At 45.2% G+C, this 25,223-nt stretch overlaps 1 protein-coding gene across 1 annotated transcript in view; it reads right to left on the reverse strand.

Moving 5' to 3' along the window:
- Window positions 1–760: 760 nt before the first annotated feature.
- The window catches only part of LOC115814184 (kinase suppressor of Ras 1-like), a 32,745-nt gene continuing 8,282 nt past the window's right edge, over window positions 761–25,223 (reverse strand). Inside the window, exons 2-18 of the mRNA XM_030776917.1 lie at window positions 19,877–20,017; window positions 11,120–11,267; window positions 9,759–10,209; window positions 7,331–7,500; window positions 7,110–7,170; window positions 6,863–6,946; window positions 6,704–6,765; window positions 6,475–6,584; window positions 6,050–6,215; window positions 4,576–4,633; window positions 4,374–4,434; window positions 3,152–3,606; window positions 2,581–2,677; window positions 2,361–2,494; window positions 2,009–2,140; window positions 1,476–1,611; window positions 761–945 (exon numbers count right to left, since the gene is read on the reverse strand). Coding sequence (XP_030632777.1) covers window positions 799–945; window positions 1,476–1,611; window positions 2,009–2,140; window positions 2,361–2,494; window positions 2,581–2,677; window positions 3,152–3,606; window positions 4,374–4,434; window positions 4,576–4,633; window positions 6,050–6,215; window positions 6,475–6,584; window positions 6,704–6,765; window positions 6,863–6,946; window positions 7,110–7,170; window positions 7,331–7,500; window positions 9,759–10,209; window positions 11,120–11,267; window positions 19,877–20,017 — 2,613 coding nt within the window. The 3' untranslated portion in view covers window positions 761–798. The remainder of the gene's footprint in view (window positions 946–1,475; window positions 1,612–2,008; window positions 2,141–2,360; window positions 2,495–2,580; window positions 2,678–3,151; window positions 3,607–4,373; window positions 4,435–4,575; window positions 4,634–6,049; window positions 6,216–6,474; window positions 6,585–6,703; window positions 6,766–6,862; window positions 6,947–7,109; window positions 7,171–7,330; window positions 7,501–9,758; window positions 10,210–11,119; window positions 11,268–19,876; window positions 20,018–25,223) is intronic.

Genomic DNA, 25,223 nt, shown 5'->3' on the forward strand with positions numbered 1-25,223 from the left:
TTTTTGTTGTTGTTGTTTGTTTGTTTTTTACCTGTCAGTGAGAACCACACAAACTCTCAAACCTTCTCTCTTTTTGACTGTTTTTCTAAGGAGATTACAGAAAGTTAAATGATCTGCATTGACCTCAGCAGCTCCTCCTTAAGAGCAACACTTTAGTAAGATTTTGTTCCAGATATCCTCAACAAATAGGCTACAGGCCATTCAACTATTTTGGGGATTTGCAGGGATCCTAAACACTTCACTCAGAAAGTAGTGTTTGCGTCAGTTTGGCCTAAAAGTTACTCTGGGGTCAAGGTTCGCCCTCCTGCTCTACAGGACAACTGACAAATAAACTGACCGAAGAGGAACGGACACAGCCCTCTCAGTGTCTACGACGATTTACTCTAGGTCAGAAAAACTCAATCTAAAAGTTCAATCACCATTGCCTGTAAAAAAGAAAACAAAAAAACTTTTCACAGCCATAGTATACTAAGAACACAAATCAGCTTCTTCAGCTTGAGTAATCATTTCACATTCAACGTTAAAACCTTACCAAAAATGCAAAAAAAAAAACAACCAAAAAACAGAAAAACCCCAGCATAAATGGATTCTAAGTAGTCAGTTTTATTCTACCAGTTAGTCAACAGACAGGGCGCTGTACCTAAGATGTGTTTGCTGGGCTATATATGAACACCTCCTCTGTTGACTCCATGCACTGCGTCTCCCTCTGAGACACAAGAAAGCATCAAACACAGTATCTGGATGAAAAGTGACGCGGAAAAGACCCCCTGGTCCGTCAGCCAGACCCCCATCCGGTTCTTAGGATACGTACTCGGCGGATTTCCAGAAGTGTCCTGGATGGGAGAGTCTGCGGTTGAGTTTGGGGAGTTTCTCTAACAGATCAGATAGCACAGTAAAGGTGGGCCGATCCTCCAGGTTATACGACCAGCAGGCCGACAGGATCTCCTTCAAAACAGAGAAGGAACGATGTGAGTTAACACTCCGCCACAAACCAGAACCAAACTGGTATTTATAACAATTTACAAAATCTACTTGTCAACGTCATCCGCTATGTCAAGTCTCTTTGTTTCTTTGAGTAAGACGCTCAAAGAGCAACAGCCACTCTGTAAACCAAAACATCAATACAGAGGGAGAGAACATCTCTTTTGGTCCTGAAAGGTTTAACTTGGTTTCACTGTAAGAATTTCGAGATGATTGCACATTCACAGTTCAGCTTTTAAAAATAAAAATGAAAGTATTAGAATGCGCCGTCTGAGTTTAGCTCTTGTACATTAAAGTCATAGGCCAGTACTACCTCCTTTCTGTCACGTCTCACTAGCTATAGATATTTTAATCTCAGTTGAGTTAAGTGGTAAATAAACAAACACCAAATAACAACACTGAGGAATTTGTGAACAGAACAACGCTCTCCGGACTGGTTCGGTCCGGACCAGTCCAGTACAGAGAGCAGGTTTCTGTGCCTGTGTTCCACTCACCGTCACCTCCTTGCCTGTGCTGATTTGAGACAGGACCTTCCTGACCCCCTGTCCGCTGCCCACCTGCCAGATCAGGGCCTCGGCCGGCTGCTTGGTGATGGGCCAGTCTCGCGCCTGCAGCTCGTACCAGATGGTTCTGAAAGAACGTTAGACCTGGTCACTTCGTCATCTTTTGCCGTGAAGGGGAACGGGCTGAACACATATTACTTTGATATTAGCAGGTATGAGAATGCTACATGAGACACTCTGCTCTGGCTCCAGGACCTGTGTCACATAGCTAAAAAGTCAACTAAGTCCTCAGTTAGCATCAGCACAGTAATGGATGCTAGTTTAGGGAGGGAGCAAACTTATAAAATGGCTAGAGCCAAGAGAAGAAGGTTTGTTAATTGCTGAACCACAGGCCATTTAAGATAGGAATGCAATACCGGACAAATTAAGGACACAAACCATGTTGGGGTTTTCTTTGAGAGATCGGACTGCAGTGATAGTGAGAGAGGATGAGGAGAGAGTAGTGTAGTGCAGCGCAGAATTACCCGAAGGCGTAAACGTCGGCGGCGTAGGAGAAAGGGAGACGGTCCTCACCCGTCCCTGGAGCCATCCTCTGCACGATCTCAGGGGCCAGGTAATAAATCCAACCATGTGGTATCCTCAGCTCGTTTTCCCGCCTGGACACACACATGCACATGCACACACAAACACATGCGCACACGCACATACACACACACAAGCACACAAGCACACACACATGTACACTAATGCTCAGTTTCCAGCGACTGACCCATTTCTCTGTACACAGCAATGTACTAATGGACTCCCCTGTGAAGCAATGCTGATTTGACTGAGATAATTATAAAGGTAATGCGGATATTGAAGGTATTGTCTCACCTCCCTTCTTGGACCACACCAGACATGCCAAACAGGCCAAAGTCTGTGATGACCACTTTGTTTGAGTCGTAGAACACGTTCTTGGACTTTAAGTCCTTGTGCACAATTCCCTTTGCATGAAGGTAGCCCATTCCCTGAAACATGAATGCAAGTCATTTAAAACGACAAAGCCGAAAAGACTCCTATGGCATGAACCACAGGAAGGTGAAGTAATACACACCTTCACAATTTCTTGAGCGATCTGCCTTGTCTTGTTGAGGTCCAGACTATTTTTGGAATCTCTGACGACAGAATAGAGCGTCCGGCCCTTGCAAAAACTGAAGAAAAAAATAAAAATTTACTTCCAGATTCATATTTAAAACAGCTACCAGGGAGCATACGACCTACATAATCACAATTAAATGCAAGTGACCAGACTGGGTTAATTACCTGTATGAAAGTAGCATTAAAAATATTCCAGTTTTAATCCTATGTCGGCATGTTATCCTAAACTTGTGGTTTAAACTGGAAATTATGGAAATTATTATGGGACATAATGTTGGAAATTAATAATTTGACTCTTCTGTTGCAACTCTGGTTTACCAAAAAACATTGCTGGAGTTGGCCATTAGACTGTCCCAGACCTTGCGTTACAGTGACCTGAGTTGTTACAACTGTTGATGAGCTTTTCTGATTCTCCAGCTAAATTTTTTTTTTAGTAAGATCAGCTTTCCTCTCCGGCTGCAACTGTGGCTAAAAACTTTTGGAACGTCACTTTCATCCCATTCCAAACGCCTCTGATTCTGTTTTACCTTGTGATGATGGCCAGCTGTGGGGGGTTCATGCATGCGCCCATAAACAGCACCACGTTCTCGTGACGCGTCTGCCGATAGTTCATCACCTCCTTCTTAAAGAGTTTCAGGTGCTCTTGGTTGTTTCCGTCGATCTCCAGCAGGCGTACAGCTACCTCGCCATGCCAGCGTCCGCGGTGGACCTTCCCCCACCGCCCCTTCCCTATCAGCTCCCCCAGCTCCAGCTGCTCGAATGGAACCGCCCACTCCTGAAGGTACACGCTGGTCTGGCTGGCTTTGCGTGAGATGGGTCCTCTTCTCGAGCGACCCCTGCCACACGGCAGGTCGTCCAGCTCGTCGCCGTCGCTGTCCCGCTCGCAGTCCGAACCGCCCTTCTGTCGCCCCACGCTGCCTTCGTCATCCTCCTCTATGTCGCCGCGATCTTCGTTTTCGTCGTACTCCGCTTCCTCCTCCCTCTAGAGGAGAAAAGAGACATGAAAACATGGACCAGACCTGGATCAGAACACGAGCTGTTTTGGGAACTCGATTCTGCCTAAACAGTCCAGTCAGCCGGCTTACATGCACTCTATGGGAGATCTCTATTCTTAGTCATTTACACGTTTGAAATACACAAACTACAATGTAAATCTAGACATTATGCAAATCTACACATCTAATTAACTATTTCTAGTGCAGGTTTTGCATGGGGCTAAGCCAATAGCACTCTACTCCAAGGACACTGAATTACCGCATGATACAACATGACCTGTATGGTTAAAAATAAAACCCAGTGTCATGTAGCTTCACCTGTAAGTCAGTGAGATAGAGAGCAAATGGATATTCCATATTGGGATGAGAATAGGGAAAGACAATAACAATAAGAGTAATGTAACCCCTCTGACATTAAAAATGCATTCTATGAAGAGAGGTATGCGCAGGCCTAACACAAGACAGTGTTCAGCCAACTCCGATAAACCTGGGCATAGATTCCTCCTGTAGAGATGACTTCAGTTTACATAAAGTAGAAGTTGAATTGGTTGAGACATTTTTCCTTTCATTAAAATGTGACCATATAAGTGTGTGTGTCATCTCAGATATTTTACTTCTCTGTTACATATGAACTTTACTTCTCCTCTGAAACGAGTGACCATTTTTCTTTTTCACTTGTGACTAAACTGTGACAGTTTTTCCCATAGTGGGACTTTCATTTCCTGACCAGTAGATTTCCTACTGTAATACTTACCACAGTTTCCTTTTTATCCAACATCTGTTTGCTAAGCTCACCATCCGTTGTGTCAGTGTCTCTGTACAAGGGAGAAGACAGGTCAAAATCAATTTGACTTTAAATGTCTTTAAATTGTACCATGATCGGTAACACTGAGGGACAATTACTACTGGAACCTATTAAGACCACAGACACTGCCGTCAGTGGTTAAGCATCTTACCCTGTGTTGTAACACTCATCAGGCTGTGAGATGACCGGATATGAAGAGCCAGGAACATCTGATTGGAGAGGGGGAGAATGAAAGACGTTCTTGGTGTGAATATGGTTGAAAAATGTGAAGAATGTTGACTAACTCTGACAACAGAAATCTGGACATGCGTGAAATGTTAGAAACAACATAATATGATTCAACATAAGTTCTCACACAGGGTGCTTCAGAGGTAGTCTAGAGTTGAACACTACTTTAGAAGCTTAAACTTCGTTCTTTAACAATATTTTTTCAAAGAAAAATGACATCCATTCCAGTTAAATTGGCCCTGACCTGCAGAAGTCATTCACAAATTCTATTCTTTGAAAGAAAACTAAACAGGGAACAACTCCAGCACTTACGATCCGGCACGTGACTTTTGCCAACTGGGCAAACAAATGCAGTCTGTTTTTAGCCAGCAGAGGGCAATGCACACTACCAAGCAACAGTGACACAACCAAGAGCAACATGACACACAGATGTGAAAGTTTTCAGAACACAATGTTGTTCTGTTCTATGGACAGAAGAATAATTTTTTTCATTGATTTCTTTTCTGCATAAGAATCCATTAAGAGCAGTGCTGTCAGATGCATGCACACAAAGGCCACTCAGGAAATCAGTGCCAGCAGAAAGGAGAAGCAGCAGAATTGCTACACACGCACACACACACACACACACGCACACACAAAACACGCGCACACACATACACCCTTGAACACACATGTACGCACATTCACACGCAAGCATACACGCACACAGACACACATCAGACAAGCAATGTTAACTCACCAGGGAAGATAAAGTGTTGTCTATGCTGATAGTAACAGGCAGCTAATGATCAGGACAGACAAGAAATGTCAAACAAGTTCAGGAAGGAGAGAGATACCAGGTTAGAGAGGCAGTTAAAAAGGTCTTCTTGCTGATGCTACATTCATACTAAACCTGAAACTTCAAACAAAATCCCAGAAGGCTTCCACACCCTATGTTTTCCTAAGCTAGGTTTTCCTAAGCTAGGTTTTCCTAAGTTCTTAATGAGAAGCCAGAACTGTAAGGCCTTGGACCTTAACTGAACTCCAAGGGGACTTGACATGACAACTTGACTGAAGCTCCAATTTTGCTGGTTCATACTAGATAATAAGCTTGGTGAAGTTAAGAAAATTTGGAATTTGATTGGACGGTTCAACATCATATGCTGCCAGTATTTTTTAGCCAAACATGTTAATATTGAAATTCTGGTAATAAAACTTGTAGAACAGACATAGCCATGCATACTAGGGTATAAGGTAGAAACAACTGCATCTAGGTAAGAAGAGAAATCCAGGTAGCACAGCTAGAACGATGTTAGAGAGTAGGAATGGATGAATGATTGGATGTTATTGGCACTAATAGGCAAAGGTCTGGTCGTGAATGTACATTTTAGGAAAAGTGTAGGAATCACATCACTGACCTGGGAAGTTGAACCTGTCACGGTAACCCTTTGGAGAAGGGTTCGGAGGAGGTGTGGCACTGGGTGGATTGCTCTGTCCAAACGGGGCTGGGGAGGAGGGTGTGGAGGAGGTGGTGGAGGAGGGGTTACTGCTGGAGTCCATTTGGCTGAGTGACGGGGGATGTTCCTGAGGGAAAAAACATGGAGTGATTGGTGGAAAGCATTTGTACACCTTCTCAATGGCCTGTCAAATCATACAAATCTAACACACATGCACAACGATTTTTAAGACAAAAGACAAAACAAAGGCTGCTACACACTGAGATTCAAGCCGATTTTCAAATTCTGAAGAACTTTTACATGTGGCCTTTCAAAAACAGGTGCAAATAGAACATCGTTTTTGATCTGTCTGGTCTAGTCAGACAACCATCCCGTTCCAATCACACCTTTTTATTTATCGCTTTCGGTAAGGTGCCAAACTGAGGCGCCTCCGCAGGTCTGTCCACCTGGTTGTTAATGTCTGATGGGACTGACTCCGTTCTTCTGATTTTAGGAACTGCCAGAGGAGGGAATGAGAACATCATTAGACATATCTGAGAGTGGCACAGAAGCTGTGTGGCGTAAATCTTGTGCCCTGGGTGCAGGGGTGTAGAGGCTTATGAGGTAATGCCTTACATGGGAGAAAAGAGATCCTACACGATGGAGCTTCCTTGGTACATTTGTTATGACACTTTAACCTGGAAGAAGGCAAGCAGTGGTTAGCAACCAAGGAAGATGAAGGGAGAGACAGAGAGAGAGAGAGAGATAACTGGGGCATTGAAGTGTCAGTCTTACCTGCAGTGTTTGCATTTCACTCCAAACATCATGTTCTTCTGACACACCTGGCATGTCTGAGATAGCCATGACTTAGTGGAGAACCTTTTTAAGGAGGAGGAGGAAGAGAGAGAGAGAGAGAGAGAGAGAGAAAGTTGTAGGATGTCAAAATGATGTAATTCACTTTGAATATGGATAAGATTTGTAGGTGCGAGGGGGTAATGACTTTCTGTTGGGCAGGAGAAGTAAGATGCTGGTGATTAGTTACCTGTGTGTAACAGCCAGGCCAATATCTCTCCTAGTGGTCTGTGGGGAATTCCTATGGACTGCTAGAGCTGGACAAACAGGGAGAGAAAGAGAAAATGAGGGCGGAGAGACAGATGGAGAGAAAGAGAGAGTTTATACTTGTGTGAGGTAGCGGTATTTGTGTAAGTGGCCTGCCGGGCATGCCTGTGGTTTAGAGGAACAGTTTCGGCTTGGACTACTCACTTCTCAGCCCTACATGCTCCTCCAGCAGGGTGGGCGTGTTCGGGAGGGTGTAGGCGCCACAGGCGGTTGGTGTGCGAGCGGAGAGCAGAGGGGAGCGAGAGGGCGAGTCACATTCGTTCGCCCCACCGTTCACCTGCACGTTCAGGTGAGGCTTGTTCTTCTTCCCGCTCCTGCAGGCAGGACACAAACACGTCAACTTAACTTGAACCATTCACAGAGATTAAAACACAGTCCCGTTATATTACAGTTTTCTCTCAACTCTCATTCATAAGACAACATGTGTTCCTATGGAAATGTCAGACCAGCTCTATCCATCAGCTAATACTGAAGAGTGAAGGGTCCAGTAACACTACACAGTGCTTTAGCTCCCATACAGAGAAAGAGTTTTCTTCTCTCTCTCTCAAAGTTGTCTCTCCGACATTGCGCGAACTATAAACCTAACACGCAGATGACAAATAAAGCAAATTACATCACATCATCGAATTAGTACAACCTAATCTTTTAAATGGAATTATCAAATCAGGTTACTGAAAATGAGATGCAGCAGGGCGGAATCAGGAGGTTCATTGTTTTTTCGCCTGCTGTGCAGAATATTCACATTCCTCACAGAGCCGCGGTCTGGCTTCCCGGTACAGTGGGGAGTGGGAGGTGCCTGCATGTGGATGCCAGAGGGACTAACGTAGCTGCCTGACCTCGGCATGACCATGTCAGGAATCCACACAAAAAAAAAAACCCTCATCCCGACAGCCCCTCCTTTCTCAGAACTTCTTCCTAGAATGAAATCTGTTCCTCTCAGAAGAACTTCTTCGTAAAGACATTAAAGATAAAGAGGAAGATGATATAGGATGTTTGTCTACACGGGCCACACCAGCGAACGACCCTCACTCGCTGTGACCTGACCAAACCATGCCCAGGGCACTACAACTCCCATGATGCAACATGTGTTTGTATCCTCACTCAGTTCATTATGATCCACACATCCCTCAGTCACTGCATCATTAAAGCGACCTTGTCTCTGCTTTATAAGAGGTTCAAGGAAGTGGCAAAAGAGCAGATTACATGCAGCAGACCAGCCTTCTGCAGACAAGCAGAAAGCTCAAACAGACAGCAGGCATAGTGGGAGGGGGCGCTGTCAAATTCCTGTGACTCAGGCTGGTGTTTAGGTGTGTGTTTATTTAGGACATATCTGTGAAGAATATTTTCATTCCATTCGGTCCTCACTGCCGTGGAGAAACTGGAGGAACAGTCCACCTCCCATCTGCAGAGCAGGTGCTAAGGTTTCAGAGCCAAGATAATGTCTCACAGTCTCACAGCGTTAATCAACTCTAAACTGAAAACAAACTCAACAGCAGAAGCTCTGTATGACTGACCGTCACCAACCATTACCATAGAACATCAGCAGTGTCATGTCATTCATTAAATAAAAAGAAAAAAAAAGATCCAACTGATAAGACAATTCTACACGTTGTGGTAAATGCTAGACTAATATTCACTTCACAGGGTTAGTCTTCCTTAAATTTCAGCCAGACAAATTAGGGAATGAAATGGATATGGTTAAGTCATCCATAATTTAACATGAATATTTCTCAATTCAGTTCATTTTCTTTGTTGAAAAGATACCTGAACTCAACCCAGCAGGGCTCCAGGGGGGTATTCCAGAAAGCGGGTTTAGTGAAAAGAGTTAGAGTTAGAGTTAGTTAACTCAAAGTAGTAAACTTCCTAATAGAGGAGCCCTCTGGCTTTATTCTCCTAGCAAAACAAAGTCATAGGACTCTTCTATTATGAGGTTACTCTGAGTTAACTAACTCTGAGTTTTCACTAAACTCGCTTTCTGGAATACCCCCCAGACTAACTTTCTAAGTTGGTCACAACAGGACATGATTTGGTCACCTGGCGAATTTCGGCCAACCACTTTTCGCTCTTGGGGCATGGTCGCCTGTCACCTAGCTCAAAATTTCGAGAGCTTAACTGAAGGTCTACAGTGGTCCATTTCCCCCAACTGGAGCCATTGAGAGAGTTTGTTCTACACTCTGGCCCCGACTAAGTTCATGTAACATGTAAAGAACAACCCTTGTTGAAGTAGGCACAAAGGGTTGCCCATACATCTTTTAATCATACGTGTTTTCATGCTCCACGTAGCCTTTAGCTTCCACTATCCTGGTCAGACTTTTTTCATACCAAACACATCACACACATTGAACTGATTGGTTCTCGCATGGTTCTCATTTGCCTAACGATCATCAGCACTCACACAAATCCGACCATGTGAAATTTTAACTCGCACACTCTCAAAAAATGGTCACAGTCTGGAGCCCTGCCCAGATGTCTAAACAAAAGACCTAAATAGTATGAGAGCGTGTGAGGAGAAGATGGTTTTCTTTAAGGGAAAATGTACTGTTTTCAGTCCTGGTTAAACTCGTGAACATACTTGCTGGGAGTGGCAGGCTCTTCGATACGATTGGCCAGCTGGGACTCGTGGCTCTTGCTCCGTGTCAAGGTTATATTGGGTAGGAGCTGTAACAGTCTCCGAGAAGTGGGTGGGGGTGTGTGGGGTGTCGTCAGCTGGTTTCTTTTCTTGGAGGGTGGTGTGACGGGAGGCGTGGCAGCTTGTCTGTGGGCGGGGACAACCCGCGGGGAGGAGGGGAAAGGGTCTGAGAGGGCGTCGCAGGTGTGGATGAGAGGAATCTGGAAGTCAGGGGAAGGTACAGCCGACACAGACACGGAGCGTGGTGCGGAGAGACACGCTGGGTTTGGGCTTCGGGGGCGGGGGCGGGGGGACCTTGGGGGGCAGGAGAGCTGGTCTGGGGGGTTCAAGGTACTACTGTCGCGCCTGGTCGGCTCAGCTATCCACGGGATCCCGTCTTCTCTCAGGTCGTCACCTACAGCAAGACAAACAGGACAACCATCACCAGGAGAACACGCTATGTCACAGGAACTATTTCACCCAAATCCTATCCTAAATGCATATTCTGCATTAGGCGAGGGCATAAAGTCAGTCTGTCCCAGTCCCCATGCAGTGGTGTAAGCAATGCACTGTCACTGTAAATAGTCTTCTTTCAAACGCATGTGAGGTTCAGTGAAGCAGGGTTTGTTCTGGGAAACCTGCAGTGGACTAGCCCGTCTCAACACTGACCTGTGTCAGTATTGACCTGTCTTAGTACTGACCTCTCTCAGTACTGACCCATCTCAGTACTGACCCGTGTCTGTGGCACCCTTTAAACAGGAAAAACCCTGTAGTCAACTGACCTGTGTCTGTGGCGCTCTTTAAACAGGAAAAACCCTGTAGTCAACTGACCTGTGTCTGTGGCGCTCTTTAAACAGGAAAAAACCCTGTAGTCAACCGACCTGTGTCTGTGGCACTCTTTAAACAGGAAAAAACCCTGTAGTCAACTGACCTGTGTCTGTGGCGCTCTTTAAACAGGAAAAACCCTGTAGTCAACTGACCTGTGTCTGTGGCGCTCTTTAAACAGGAAAAACCCTGTAGTCAACCGACCTGTGTCTGTGGCACTCTTTAAACAGGAAAAACCCTGTAGTCAACTGACCTGTGTCTGTGGCGCTCTTTAAACAGGAAAAACCCTGTGGTCAACCGACCTGTGTCTGTGGCGCTCTTTAAACAGGAAAAAACCCTGTAGTCAACTGACCTGTGTCTGTGGCACTCTTTAAACAGGAAAAACCCTGTAGTCAACTGACCTGTGTCTGTGGCGCTCTTTAAACAGGAAAAAACCCTGTAGTCAACTGACCTGTGTCTGTGGCACTCTTTAAACAGGAAAAACCCTGTAGTCAACCGACCTGTGTCTGTGGCGCTCTTTAAACAGGAGAGGGCAGCAGTGATCCGCGAGCACTCCTCCGAGCTGGAGCCCAGTTTCCTCATCGTGTCCTGCACCTGAGGTCCGGACATCTGCAACAAGGCATCCAGGGATAACTTCACAGGCACTGCCTATGGAGGGGGTGAGAGAGAGAGAGAGAGGGGGAGAGAGAGAGAGAGAGAGAGAGAGAGAGAGAGAGAGACGCGGGTTTGTGTTGACCTTACATTCATTGATTTTCAAAGCCACTTAGCCTAATTAGGATCATGGGGGGTGCTGGAGCCTATCCCAACATTCACTGGGTAAAAAGCGGGGAAACACCCTGGGCAGGTCACCAGGCCATTGCAGGTTTGTGTTGACCTGTATCATTTTTAATATCTCTCATCGCTAAATTAGCCAGTGTCCAAGGTAAAGTGGTTACAGATGAATTCATGCAATAGAGAAGTAAAGTGAAACACAAGTGTCGAAACCAATACCCACATAAACAACACACACACAGTCAATGCCAGGATGTGAGACACACTCTCTTCACCGAGACAGTTTTATATCATGTATAATATATTGTCTTTATCTTCTCTGCAGTATTCATTGTAGTTACTCATACTTTTATCACATTATTACACAGCCACACCCCCTCTGTGCTCTGAATTAAAAACAAATCTCTATCTTTCTCTCTTTTTTTTCCTTTTTACCCAAGCTTGTCACATCCTGAGGCATAATGCCACGAGTCAGAATTCTGACACAGCGTCTACACGGCCGTGCTGCGTTTAAACACGCAGGAATGTGCTGAGAGGCAGAGTTCATTTGATACAGACACATATGAGGCCTGCACACATGGCATGGGCTGCATGACTGAGCCGGTGGTAACCTCATGGCTGCAGTTATGGAATAAAGCCAAACTATGACTGACAGGTACCGTCAGACCAAATGCACGCAGCCTCTGCCATGCAAATGGGACATACCGATCTACAGACTATAGCGAAATGGAATATTCCTAAAAAAAAAGAAAACGGAAAAAAAAAAAAGAAAAAGAAAAGGCAAGTTCTGTGTCCAGCTCACTGGGAGCCAGGACCTAGCCCAGGGTTGTTTGTTTACTGGGATGAAAAACATGCGGTGTAATGGGAAACTGGGAGCTGGGAGGTGCTGGTCCATAGGCAGGCATGCCAACCAATCACTGAGCTGTGTTACACAGGCCTTCAGACTGGACAGTGAAGTTGGGCGTTTCTTGCGTGTCGCCCTGACCATCCGGGCCGGGTCTGCGAGGTATGAACAGTGAGCTGCGTAAAGGAAGGCCTTTGACTTCATATACACATCTTTTTATTGGCCAGAGAATGAAATGAATGAATGTGGGGTTTTTTTTTCATTTGGCGATTAAAGGTCATATATGTGTGATCAAGAAAAAAAAAGGGGGGGAAGGAGGTTTTCCCCTAAAACTTGTGCTGGCATTCAGCTGGCAGCTGTCCATGCTCTTGGCAGAGAATGAAAGAGAGGGTTTGCACTCGTTTAGAGCCCAACACTTCCTCCCAGACTGCATTCCTGAGTCCCCTCATCTCCATGGCGTCAGACACACACACACACACACACGCACCTGACACACCCTCCCCCTGGCCCTGCCACTGCCTGGCGACAGGCCCTCATCTCTGTGGCCTGTTCTGTTTACCATGGAGACGACTGGAAGGGACACTATGAGGTGAGGGACATGTGACGGGGACTGGAATCTCGGGGGCCAGCAGTGTGTTTAAGGGGAGATTTACAACTGGATGAAAAAACAATTGGATGTGTGTGTGTGTGTGTGTGTAATCACTCCTTTAATATAGGAATGCTGACTATAAACCACACCACATTGTCTTAGTTTGCTGGTTGGAATGTCAGGGGTGGGAAAAAAAGTTTAGATTATACGCTTGAACCAAAAATGGACTCAGAACATTTTTGCAGTGACCACAGCGAAGACTATTCTTCCTTGCATTCTTGTCTACCGCAGCGAGGTTTTAAACATGAGTGTTTAAAGTTATCTTGTCTCTGCACTGAAAGTCATACACGATAAGCAAAGCTGCACCCATTTAATAGAGCTTGTGAAATCATGACCTAAAAATCTCTCATGTTTTTATTGAAATATGTTCTGTAAAAAAGTGGCTGTAATTTTTCTAAAAGAGAAATCAAGTCAAACCCAAGCTAAGAAAAATGACCAAATCAACTGGACCAAAGTTTTGTTAAAGAAAAAACACATCCAGTTAGAATCTTCCGGTATGAGGAAAAATAGGTCAAATTAAGAACCTCATTAAAACACATACACACACAAAAACACACACACATACACACACAGACACATGAGAAAATCACTCCACAGACTGTCAAAGTTTATTCTAGTCTAAGTTTTCCACTCTCTTTCCAGTCTTTACCGCTGTTTTATTTTCGTCCCTTTTGATGCTAAAAATAAACCCGCTGGACAAGTGTGGTTTGTTCCATTGTGTCTGCATATATGTGTGTGTGGGGAACCACCTCGCGGTTGGTATCTTGTTGACACAGAGAGTGTGTTGGTGAGTATGGGTTTGTTTGTGTGTGTGCGCGTGTGTGTGCGTGTGTGTGTGTGCGTGCGTGCATGCATGTGGGTGTGCGTGTATGTGGGAAAGAGAAACAATGTCTCATCTCAAACAGAGAGAAAAACTGAATTGAATCCCTCCTTCCAATGAAAGTGTGATTTCCACATATTCCTGAGAAAGCAGCTGTGACCTTCATGCTGTCAGTAATAAGGATATTACAGTAAACCGGACAAATATCCAGTCAGAAATAACATTCCGGTTCAACACTGCCCAGTGTCAGATTCCGGTTTAACACTACCAAGTGTTACAGGGGTTAGAGAAGGGGTGGCTCCAGTAATGTTTTCATTCATTTACCGAGTAGCATGTCATGGTTCATGGCTGCTCCGAGGAAAGACAGATTTAGAGTTAAAATTTGGTTCTGAAATTCAGTCATGAGAAAATCATCTATTTAGGCATTATAGTCCTATTTGAGTGAGGCACTGGGCTAATAATATGAATCATATCCTGTTATGGAGTCTGTGTTGAGAGTTTAGTGTAGACTTCAGCGCATGGAAAGCTACAGCAGTCACGGGCTGGCCGGAGAGAGAAACCAGTTCACTCAGTTAAACTTGCAGCACGACCCCATGTGTTAACAGCTAAGAGGATTGGCTCTGATATCTTGTCCATTCCACTAACAGGCTGCACCAGCTCACCATACAACATCAGATGCAAAGTCCAAACGCTTACTGAGATTTGGGTCAGGACAACACACACTGACTGAGAATGAGTCAGTGTGTGATGTCCAATTCACTGAGTCTGTACAGTGACTGAGTCTATACAGTCAGACAGGAAAACATGAAAGAGTGACACACAAGAACCAACATAAAGATTGTAAAATACACTATAGTGAGTAAATTCTGTTTGTGTGTGTGTGTGTGTGTGTGTGTGTGTGTGTGTGTGTGTGTGTAAAAAAGACTAGAGAGGAATGCTTTGGTGACACACACAGACACACAGACACAGACAGACACACTTAAAAGCAGCTGGAGAGAGACACGTACGTGTAAGTGCACGAGAGCATCTGTTTAGAGTTAAACAGTTAAAAAGAATATGTGTAAATATGAAAGACAGCGTAGGACTGAGGGGCAGGGCGAAGGCACACTGACACTGCATAAAAGCCTGACAAATACCACTACCCAGGTAATGTTTGGACTTGCCCTTCCACACTGTGTTTTCCAACTGACGCAAGTCTCTCTCTCTCTCTCTCTCTCTCTCTACCAAACAGGAGCACAACAAACAGATACGTATGCCATCCCCACCCCATAACACACACACACAGTCGACCACCCACTGTGGTTGTAGCACACAGGAAAGCACCCTTCACAAATCATTAAGCTAACAGTGCAATTACAGCACCTAAGAAATGGATACTCCCTGTCGGCACTCACATAAACAGCCTCAATTGAAACCTCTGGTAGCACACACCGAAACGCATACACACACACACACACACACAAAAACACACACATAGACCCACAGCAACAAATACACACACACACACACACACAGACAGACAAAACTCATAACTTGGAAAAAACAATGCTTATCCACAGTCTAAGCGACTGAATAAGAAGCAAAAGCTCACTGCTGGGAGCAGGTGGAAACTAAAGTAAGCAAAACGCTGCCCATGAAAACCAACACAGAGAAATAAACACATACTCCACCTGACATAAACTGAGCAGTTTGTCTACACAAACTAATAGGGAATAAATGGTAAGCTACACTGATTACTGATCAGAACGTTCCAAATGTTAGTGTCTTGTTTTAGAAAGACGAACTTGCTGCCTTTCACTCCCTGTGCCTGTCAGAAGCTTTTCTGTATACAAACACATCACCGGTGGCTCATTACCACAGTTAACACAACGCAACCAGAGCCCAGTTTAGCTAGTCCTGTTGGAAAAAAACTTTCTAAGACAAGCAGGAAACACCAGGAGAAGAAAGAGTTGAGAACAGAACAGAAAACAGAAGTTGAGAAGAGAGGTTGTAAAATCCAATACCATGATGTTGTTTGGGAATCAAAGTACTCCGGTCCTCTCTCTCATGTCCAGGACAAGGTTAGCACAGTCAGTCACTCTTAACAGAAGAGAGTCACGCTACGAGGGCTGCTCCCCTCCTCACAGCCTCCTCCTCCCTTACTCACTCTCTCCCCTCCCACTCTGCTCTCCTTCTCTCCCTCTCTCTTACTCTCCGTCTCTCTCTCACTATCTCTCACACACACACACACACACACCTATAGTCAAACGGTCTGCCTCCTGATGCGCTAGCCGGTCAGAGTATCTCCAGCTGACTGCGTCACTCCAGTGTTTCTGTGGTCTGAAAAAGTCATATGGTCACCGTTCCTCCCCCAATGCTGCTCCGTCTGCCCTCTTCCCTCTGCCTGGAGCCATGGACCAATGAAACAAGCCTGAGTGACATCATTCCACAACAATTCAACACAGCCACTCAACTTAACCAGCCAGGCCAATCACACGTCCTGGTGCGTGTGCGTGTATGTGTGTGTGTGCATGTGTATGTGTGTGTGTGTGTGTGTGTGTGTGTGTGAGTGTGTATGTTTGTGTGTGTGTGTCTGTGTCTCTGTGTGTGTGTGTGTGTGTGTGTGTGTGCGCGTGAGTGTGTGTGTTACATTATCAAGCTGTGCTTTGGCTAGAGGCCTGGTTGAGGAGGATGTGTGTGGTTAGCTTGCAATGGGATGAAGCTTCCTTCACTTTTATATGGATGCTGGACAGGTACCCATCTCTGTGGTGGGCTGATGTTGGTTAAGCTCCATATAAGGCCACAAAAGAAAGGAAAAAGGGGGCTGTGAGTGTGGTGCAGGAAACAAGGGATCTGTTAAGACAGATACTCTGTCTTTTTCACTCTTCCTCTCTTTCCTCCAGAAAAACTAAAGGATGCAGCCGTACCCGAGCAGACACCGGCTGGCGGAGCATGAATGCATTCTGAATCAGTCCGCCCAGGAGACTCTGGCGCTCACACTCAACTTTGACCTTTGACTTCCTGTTTTAAAAACAATCATTCAGACTGGAGCTAGACTCAGACTGCCCTCTGCACTGTGAACAAAGGTCCTGAATTCAAAATGAAGTTCAGTGCAGTTCTTAATCCTGCCCTGGGAAACCAGTCCGAAAAGTTATCCATTAATCTGCGGCCGGTCCGCAGTGACCCAATTCTGGAAGCTCTCGTCAATTTCCGTCACCCCAGGGCTATTATTACTCCACAGACTTTGCTCTTTGGGCTGTTAAAAGTCACCCCCCCCCCCCAAAAAAACCCCATTAATCTCAAAACATGGGTTTCAACCCCCTCCCCGGTTCTGTTGGTCTGGGATTAGATTGAAAGTCTGGATGAAAGCATAGGAGATCCCACCAGTACAGAGCTTTGCGAGATCGCTCATTAACCAGTGACTCATTCGTGCTCTCTCAGAGATCGCACTGAGAACTGTGCTTTGACTCACTGCAGTGACTCATCTCTCTTCCGACCAGGAACATAGCACAGCGTTATTCTCAGTTCATCAGCCGCTCGCCAAACTCAAATCTACGAGCATTTGCTTACACTGTGAGAGTTAGACAGCTACAAGGGCACAAGACTAAGCTTGTTCTACCAAAACCAAACCAAAAAAAAAAGAAAAAAAAAAACATCAATTGCGTCAAAATGACTCTGCCCTCCATTGTGGTTCATAATGCCACACAGCCCAGTCACCTCATTCATGACTGAATGGACGGATAATCGTTCTGTGCTGTTACACAAGCCACAGTCAATTATAGAACGACAGCCGCAAGACTCTCCGAGAGCGCTTGGCACATCCTCTTCCCTGTCAGAGCAGATTTTTCCCAACAGTATGTGGTTTTCCTGGTAGTACTGAAAAATACTGGAAAACGTAGAGGTTTGGCACTACTGTGAAAATGATTTCCTTAAACTGTCCAAACATGCAAATAATTAACACAGGGAGCAGTCTGATCCCGTGTGCCCACGGGAGCATTCCACTCGGCTTCCATGTGGACATGTAACTGTCGCCGCCAGAAGCCCTGGGTCTCTCCGTATCACGTCTGAGTTGAGGAGAAGTCACAGAGAACACACAACTGGACGGAGAATACAGAACTGGAGCTTTTCCATGTATCCCACTGTGAATTCTCCACTCCAAAACAGGCTGTTTACTGGTCATGCCTTGTGTGTGTGTGTGTGTGTGTGACAGAAGTGTGCATAGTGAATCCCAGAGCATGTATCCAGAGAAAATGAATAGCTTTTATTGAGCTAAAGCCAGGGAAAGGTTTAGAGCACAAAAGCAGAAATAATAGTCTGAAGAGGCACAACTAAGAAATGTGGTTGCTTTTCCATTGTGAGGGGGAGGATAAGACTGATACACAAACACACACACATACACACAAACACACTATGAGGGCTTAACCACAAACAGAAAACCAGTACACACGTGTACACACCGTGAAGGCCTACCTCACTGCTTCAGATGTTCCATTCGCACAAATGACCACAAGCCTAGCAAAATGAGACTCAGCTCATCCCCCTATGTGGGAGAAAAACCACTAACTCTCTTGCTCTCTCTGTCTCTCTCTCTCTCTGTATTTTATTCCCTGTTTTTTTCCTTGTATAAATGAAGGTAAACAAGCTTGTCTGTTAGGGTGTAATCCTGCTCTGTCCAGTTGATTGTGGCAATGTGTGAGTGTGTGTGAGTGTGTGAGAGAGAGAGAGAGAGAGAGAGAGAGTGAGCCCCCTGGCAGGGGTGTAAAAATAGACTGACGACTGAGAATCGGGCAGAGGGGCTGACTTGGCACATTCTGCGGATTAGGAGTGAGATCGGTGTGCGTGGCTCAGGGAGGTCAGGAATGCGACAGGACAGGGGCCATGCTGGTCAGCAACATGGCTCTAGTAGCACCAACTTTTCTGTCTCACCTCCCACAATCCTTCTCAATCCATCACTCATCTACAACATCTGACATTCTCTTATTGTACACTACAGATCTGCAGATAACTTTAACTCAGTTTCTAATGTATAGATTTCTAAGATTCTCTTTCTCTCGCTCCCTCACACACACACATACACATACACACACACACACACACACACACACACACACACACAAACCCACACACACACAAACCGTGCCATATTTTTAATAGAACAGGTGATCTTCAGTGGTGACTTGTGCACAGTGTAATAAGAGACACAAACAGACGCAAGACACACCTGGATCCCACTGTTTGTTGATTCTGGTCTCTCACAACAGCTGATGTTCTGACTCTACTTGGGAGATCTTCTTTCAGTGCTAGCTTATTTTTAGCCATAAATTATACCGTTCCAAAGAAACACAGCATTGTCTTGCTTAATTTCCCATTACGACAAGAACAAAGCGGTCCATTTAGCAGTCTGAGAGAAGAAAAAATACTGACAAATATTTCACTGATCCAGTGTTGATTCTGAAGATCCCCATTTCAATTTGTTTACATACCACCTCTGCCTGTTATAACTGAATTTATGACACTACCTCAAAGCTTAAGGAGGGACTAAAAACTGAGTTTGTGTCCTACCTAAAGGTGTGCTGTAGATTTCATTTAAAGTTATTTATTTATTTGTTTATTTATTTATTTTAACACTTTGGAATGACATATGACTGAGTACGTACTTTCAGAGATGTTGTTTTTCTCGTGGTTTGCAAAATTTTAGATTTGTTCGCTTCTTTCTTATATCTTAATATTATTTATTTAAGGAATTAGCCATGTTGTGTCCAATATTGTTCCTATTTTGCATTTTTGTTTTTACCAGTCAGTGAAAAGAGGACACCGAAAGTGAACCTGCCCCTCTTTTGTTCTTCTGTTCTTTTTGTTGTGAGACGGATCTTTGGAAAATTTGACATCATACTCCATGCCAACTTCTCAACATGGCACAATCACGAGTGCAAAGAACCCTGCCAACCAGCCTGGCAGGAGAACACTGACCCAGAAGGTCAGAGGGCCACAGTAAAAGTTTCTGGCAGTTTGTCAGAAGGTTCTGGAAAATGTAATGACTTGATAGAGTATATAATAGATAGTCCAGCAGAGCTAACAGAGTTCATCACTGAAAATAGCATGCTAATGAGCACACAGCACTGAGCTTTCAGACCATCAATTCATTTTTTCTTTTTTTTTAATATCTGCAAAAAATACACAAACATATACATTACCTCTATGAGTTCAGGCCTGACGTTAATGGTGAAAAACCAGTCCCGTAGGTGTGGATAATTGTCCAACTCTGCCGACCTTTCACTGTCTGGCACCCTCTGCTTACACTGTAACTGCTTGCAGATGTACTTCACCAGTTTGACCTGTGGAGGGTGACAAGACCTAGATCAGAGTGATTTTCAGGTGGGCAGTATGAAATTATTCTTTCAGTGTTTGAAACTGCTTAGTGAACTAAAAAAAAAAAACAGGGTTTGGTTATGCGCTGGAACATCAGTTTGTGGTTATATTTAAGTGCTGATTCAAAGCCATATTTCCTCTCAAGCAATACTAATTATCAAACAAAAACTCTTTCACTTGTTCAAGCCATACCAGACATGTATGTAAGAGAATGAATTTCTTTAAGACACAGAATTTCAGATGCAGTTGAACAAGGACAGGTAGTCTTTCAGCATCCACAACCACTGTGAGAACCTAAAATCACCCTGAAAAACTTGGTGCCCTTAGATATTCTTACTTTTTATCTTTTGTTTTGTTTTATTTTAGACACATGCTGTTCTAAGATAAGAACTAAAACCAACATTCACTGATCAAACATCAGGTAGACAGAAGACTTCAAATGCAAGATGAGATCAGTTCTGGGAAAGTAATAACAGAAGAGTCGCAGTGTGAAACAGGTTGATGTTTTAATGCAAGCATTTTTTGACTATCGACATTTTTTTGAGTGTGCAAGCAGGCATTGCATGCAAATGTGAAGTGAAAAGTGAAGCATCAAACAGAGGAAATCCCCTAATGTGACTTCACTGTTAAATACGTGGGCAGTCAGCAGTCGCATGGCTGGCCTTCTTGCTTTGTGGTATAGAAGGCTGTGTCGTAGAGAGACGGAGAGAGAAAGAGAGAGAGAGAGAGAAAGAGAGAAAGAATAAGAGAAAGAGAGGGAGGGAGAGAAGAAGAAAGAGAGGGAGAGAAAGAGATGGACAGATAGAAAGGACCTAAAAACTGTCTTGTGTGGTCTGTTCAAATCTACTGGCAGTCAGAGACACACTGACCACAGCATGCCGACACGCAGCCCGATATCTCCATTCAGTTTAACACGACCAACACGCTGACCAACATCTCCTTTCAGCTTAACACGACCAACACACTGACCAACATCTCCATTCAGTTTAACACAACCAACACGCTGACCAACATCTCCATTCAGCTTAACACGACCAACACGCTGCCCAACATCTCCATTCAGTTTAAAACGACCAACACGCTGACCAACATCTCCATTCAGCTTAACACGACCAACACGCTGCCCTAAATCTCCATTCAGTTTAACACGACCAACACGCTGCCCAACATCTCCATTCAGCTTAACATGACCAACACGCTGACCTACATCTCCATTCAGCTTAACACAACCAACACCCTGCCCTAAATCTCCATTCAGCTTAACACGACCAACACACTGCCCAACATCTCCATTCAGTTTAACACGACCAACACGCTGCCCAACATCTCCATTCAGCTTAACACGACCAACATGTTGCCCAACATCTCCATTCAGCTTAACACGACCAACATGTTGCCCAACATCTCCTTTCAGCTTAACACGACCAACACGCTGCCCTAAATCTCCATTCAGCTTAACACGACCAACACGCTGCCCAACATCTCCATTCAGCTTAACATGACCACGTTCTCATGATTCAACACTCCACACTCATGAGAGACATGAGAAAAAATCAACACATAGTCTTCATTTCACCCAAAGCTTCACACTGCACTCCCACTCCACCACACAGTCTAAATGACATCACACTGCTCTCCCACTCCACCACACAGTCTACAGCTTCACACTGCACTCCCACTCCACCACACAGTCTACAGTTTCACACTGCACTCCCACTCCACCACACAGTCTACAGTTTCACACTGCACTCCCACTCCACCACACAGTCTACAGCTTCACACTGCACTCCCACTCCACCACACAGTCTACAGCTTCACACTGCACTCCCACTCCACCACACAGTCTAAATGACATCACACTGCACTCCCACTCCACCACACAGTCTACAGTTTCACACTGCACTCCCACTCCACCACACAGTCTACAGCTTCACACTGAACTCCCACTCCACCACACAGTCTACAGTTTCACACTGCACTCCCACTCCACCACACAGTCTACAGCTTCACACTGCACTCCCACTCCACCACACAGTCTACAGCTTCACACTGAACTCCCACTCCACCACACAGTCTACAGCTTCACACTGCACTCCCACTCCACCACACAGTCTAAATGACATCACACTGCACTCCCACTCCACCACACAGTCTACAGTTTCACACTGCACTCCCACTCCACCACACAGTCTACAGCTTCACACTGAACTCCCACTCCACCACACAGTCTACAGCTTCACACTGCACTCCCACTCCACCACACAGTCTACAGTTTCACACTGCACTCTCACTCCACCACACAGTCTACAGCTTCACACTACGCTCCCACTCCACCACACAGTCTACAGTTTCACACTGCACTCCCACTCCACCACACAGTCTAAATGACATCACACTGCACTCCCACTCCACCACACAGTCTACAGTTTCACACTGCTCTCCCACTCCACCACACAGTCTACAGCTTCACACTGCACTCCCACTCCACCACACAGTCTACAGCTTCACACTGCGCTCCCACTCCACCACAGAGAGAGAAAGAGAGAGAGAGAGAGAGAGAAAGAGAGAACTGCACACTGCACTCCCACTCCACCACACAGTCTACAGCTTCACACTGCACTCCCACTCCACCACACAGTCTACAGTTTCACACTGCACTCCCACTCCACCACACAGTCTACAGTTTCACACTGCTCTCCCACTCCACCACACAGTCTACAGCTTCACACTGCTCTCCCACTCCACCACACAGTCTACAGCTTCACACTGCACTCCCACTCCACCACACAGTCTACAGCTTCACACTACGCTCCCACTCCACCACACAGTCTACAGCTTCACACTGCACTCCCACTCCACCACACAGTCTACAGCTTCACACTGCTCTCCCACTCCACCACACAGTCTACAGCTTCACACTGCACTCCCACTCCACCACACAGTCTAAATGACATCACACTGCACTCCCACTCCACCACACAGTCTACAGTTTCACACTGCACTCCCACTCCACCACACAGTCTACAGCTTCACACTGCACTCCCACTCCACCACACAGTCTACAGTTTCACACTGCACTCCCACTCCACCACACAGTCTACAGCTTCACACTGAACTCCCACTCCACCACACAGTCTACAGCTTCACACTGCACTCCCACTCCACCACACAGTCTAAATGACATCACACTGCACTCCCACTCCACCACACAGTCTACAGCTTCACACTGCACTCCCACTCCACCACACAGTCTACAGCTTCACACTGCACTCCCACTCCACCACACAGTCTAAATGACATCACACTGCACTCCCACTCCACCACACAGTCTACAGCTTCACACTGCACTCCCACTCCACCACACAGTCTACAGCTTCACACTGCACTCCCACTCCACCACACAGTCTAAATGACATCACACTGCACTCCCACTCCACCACACAGTCTACAGCTTCACACTGCTCTCCCACTCCACCACACAGTCTACAGCTTCACACTGCTCTCCCACTCCACCACACAGTCTACAGCTTCACACTGCGCTCCCACTCCACCACACAGTCTACAGCTTCACACTGCAGTCCTTTCAGGAGTACTGAACCCCCCACCCCCGTCCCTTCCCCACACCCCCAAACCCCACAGAGGCACCTACACACTGCTATCTGTAACTACAACATAGTTATAAGCCTGTAGGAGCACCAACTACAGACTGTTATGCCAAAATCGGACTTTGTATCAAAATGTGCGTTATTTAGACCATTGAAGTTAGCCAGAGTTCCATAACAGTTACCTGTGAGTCTGGCATTTGTGTTAGACACAGTTTAAACCATGACAAAAAGGATCCCTGGATGACCTCTCTCACTACAGTATGTACACTAGATCTTGTAAGCATGTATTCCAAACCTCCCACGGTTTTCTTCATTTTAAAGACTTATTGCTTTTCAGTTTTGTTAAGTCTGTCCATGGCATTCAGCCAAGAGCCCTGAAGACAGTAGCCTACTTGTTGAACAGGGGTGTGACAGCACGTGTATTCACACTTAACTATTCAGAACAGGACTTTCAGTTCAGTATTGCAAACTGTATGATGTAACACCAGTTCTTATACTGGCTTCTTTTTATACAGACAGTAGGACACACTGAAACCTTGTTATTATCCCTAATCCCTTTCTGTCTTAAAATAGGCTTTATACACACACACACACCTATATATATATATATTGCCTGGCCAAAAAAAAAGTTGCACACTCTAATATTTCGTTGGACCGCCTTCAGCTTTGATTACAGCATGCGTTCGCCATGGCATTGCTTCCATAACCTTATGCAATGTCACAACATTTATTTCTGTGCTTATTTTTGGCCGAGATCTTGTTGATGACGGGAGAGTCTAACCACCCCGTAAAGCCTCCTCAAGCACATCCCAAAGACTTTCAGTGGGGTGAAGGTCAGGACTCAGTGGTGGCCAATTCATGTGTGAAAATGGTTTCTCATGCTCCCTGAACCACTCTCTCACAATTTGAGCCCGAAGAACCTTGGCATTGTTGTCCTGGTATATGCCCGTGCCATCAGGGAAGAAAAAATCCATTGATGGGATAACCTGGTCATTCAGTTCATTCAAGTACTCAGCTGACTTCATTTTGTTGCCATATAACATTGCTGTGTCTGTGTGTGTGTGTGTGTGTGTGTATATATATATATATATATGTGTGTATACACACACACACACACATATATATATATATACGTTCTGCTTACGTGTGCCGAACAATATTTTAAAATTTTTACCCCAACAGGTAATTTCACTCTGCGAAAGCACAGGCAGTCTTGCTGTGTCAGTCAGCCAACAACATTTGGTAATTCTCATTTGATTATTTATGAACATATCAAACCATGGTTGCAAAACAGCTTCACATACTAAAACCATCACTTTAGTCCTCTGTTACTGTAGTTACCTAACAAACAGAGAGACGCAAGTTTGTTTTACTACACTGCACCATGGTAATGTCTAGCTACTGGGGTTTAATCGGATTAGAAGTTGTAAGTGTGGAGGAGTTGAGGAGCATCGTTAAATTTTAAGGAGGTGCTATGGGAGCAATGCCGACTCCCAGCTCTCAGCTCCGTCTGAAAACACCTTTGTATTGATTTAATGTGACGGCCCACAATGAAAGGAGGTTTGAA

The sequence above is a fragment of the Chanos chanos genome, chromosome 6 (genome assembly GCF_902362185.1).
Source record: "Chanos chanos chromosome 6, fChaCha1.1, whole genome shotgun sequence".
NCBI lineage: Eukaryota > Metazoa > Chordata > Actinopteri > Gonorynchiformes > Chanidae > Chanos > Chanos chanos.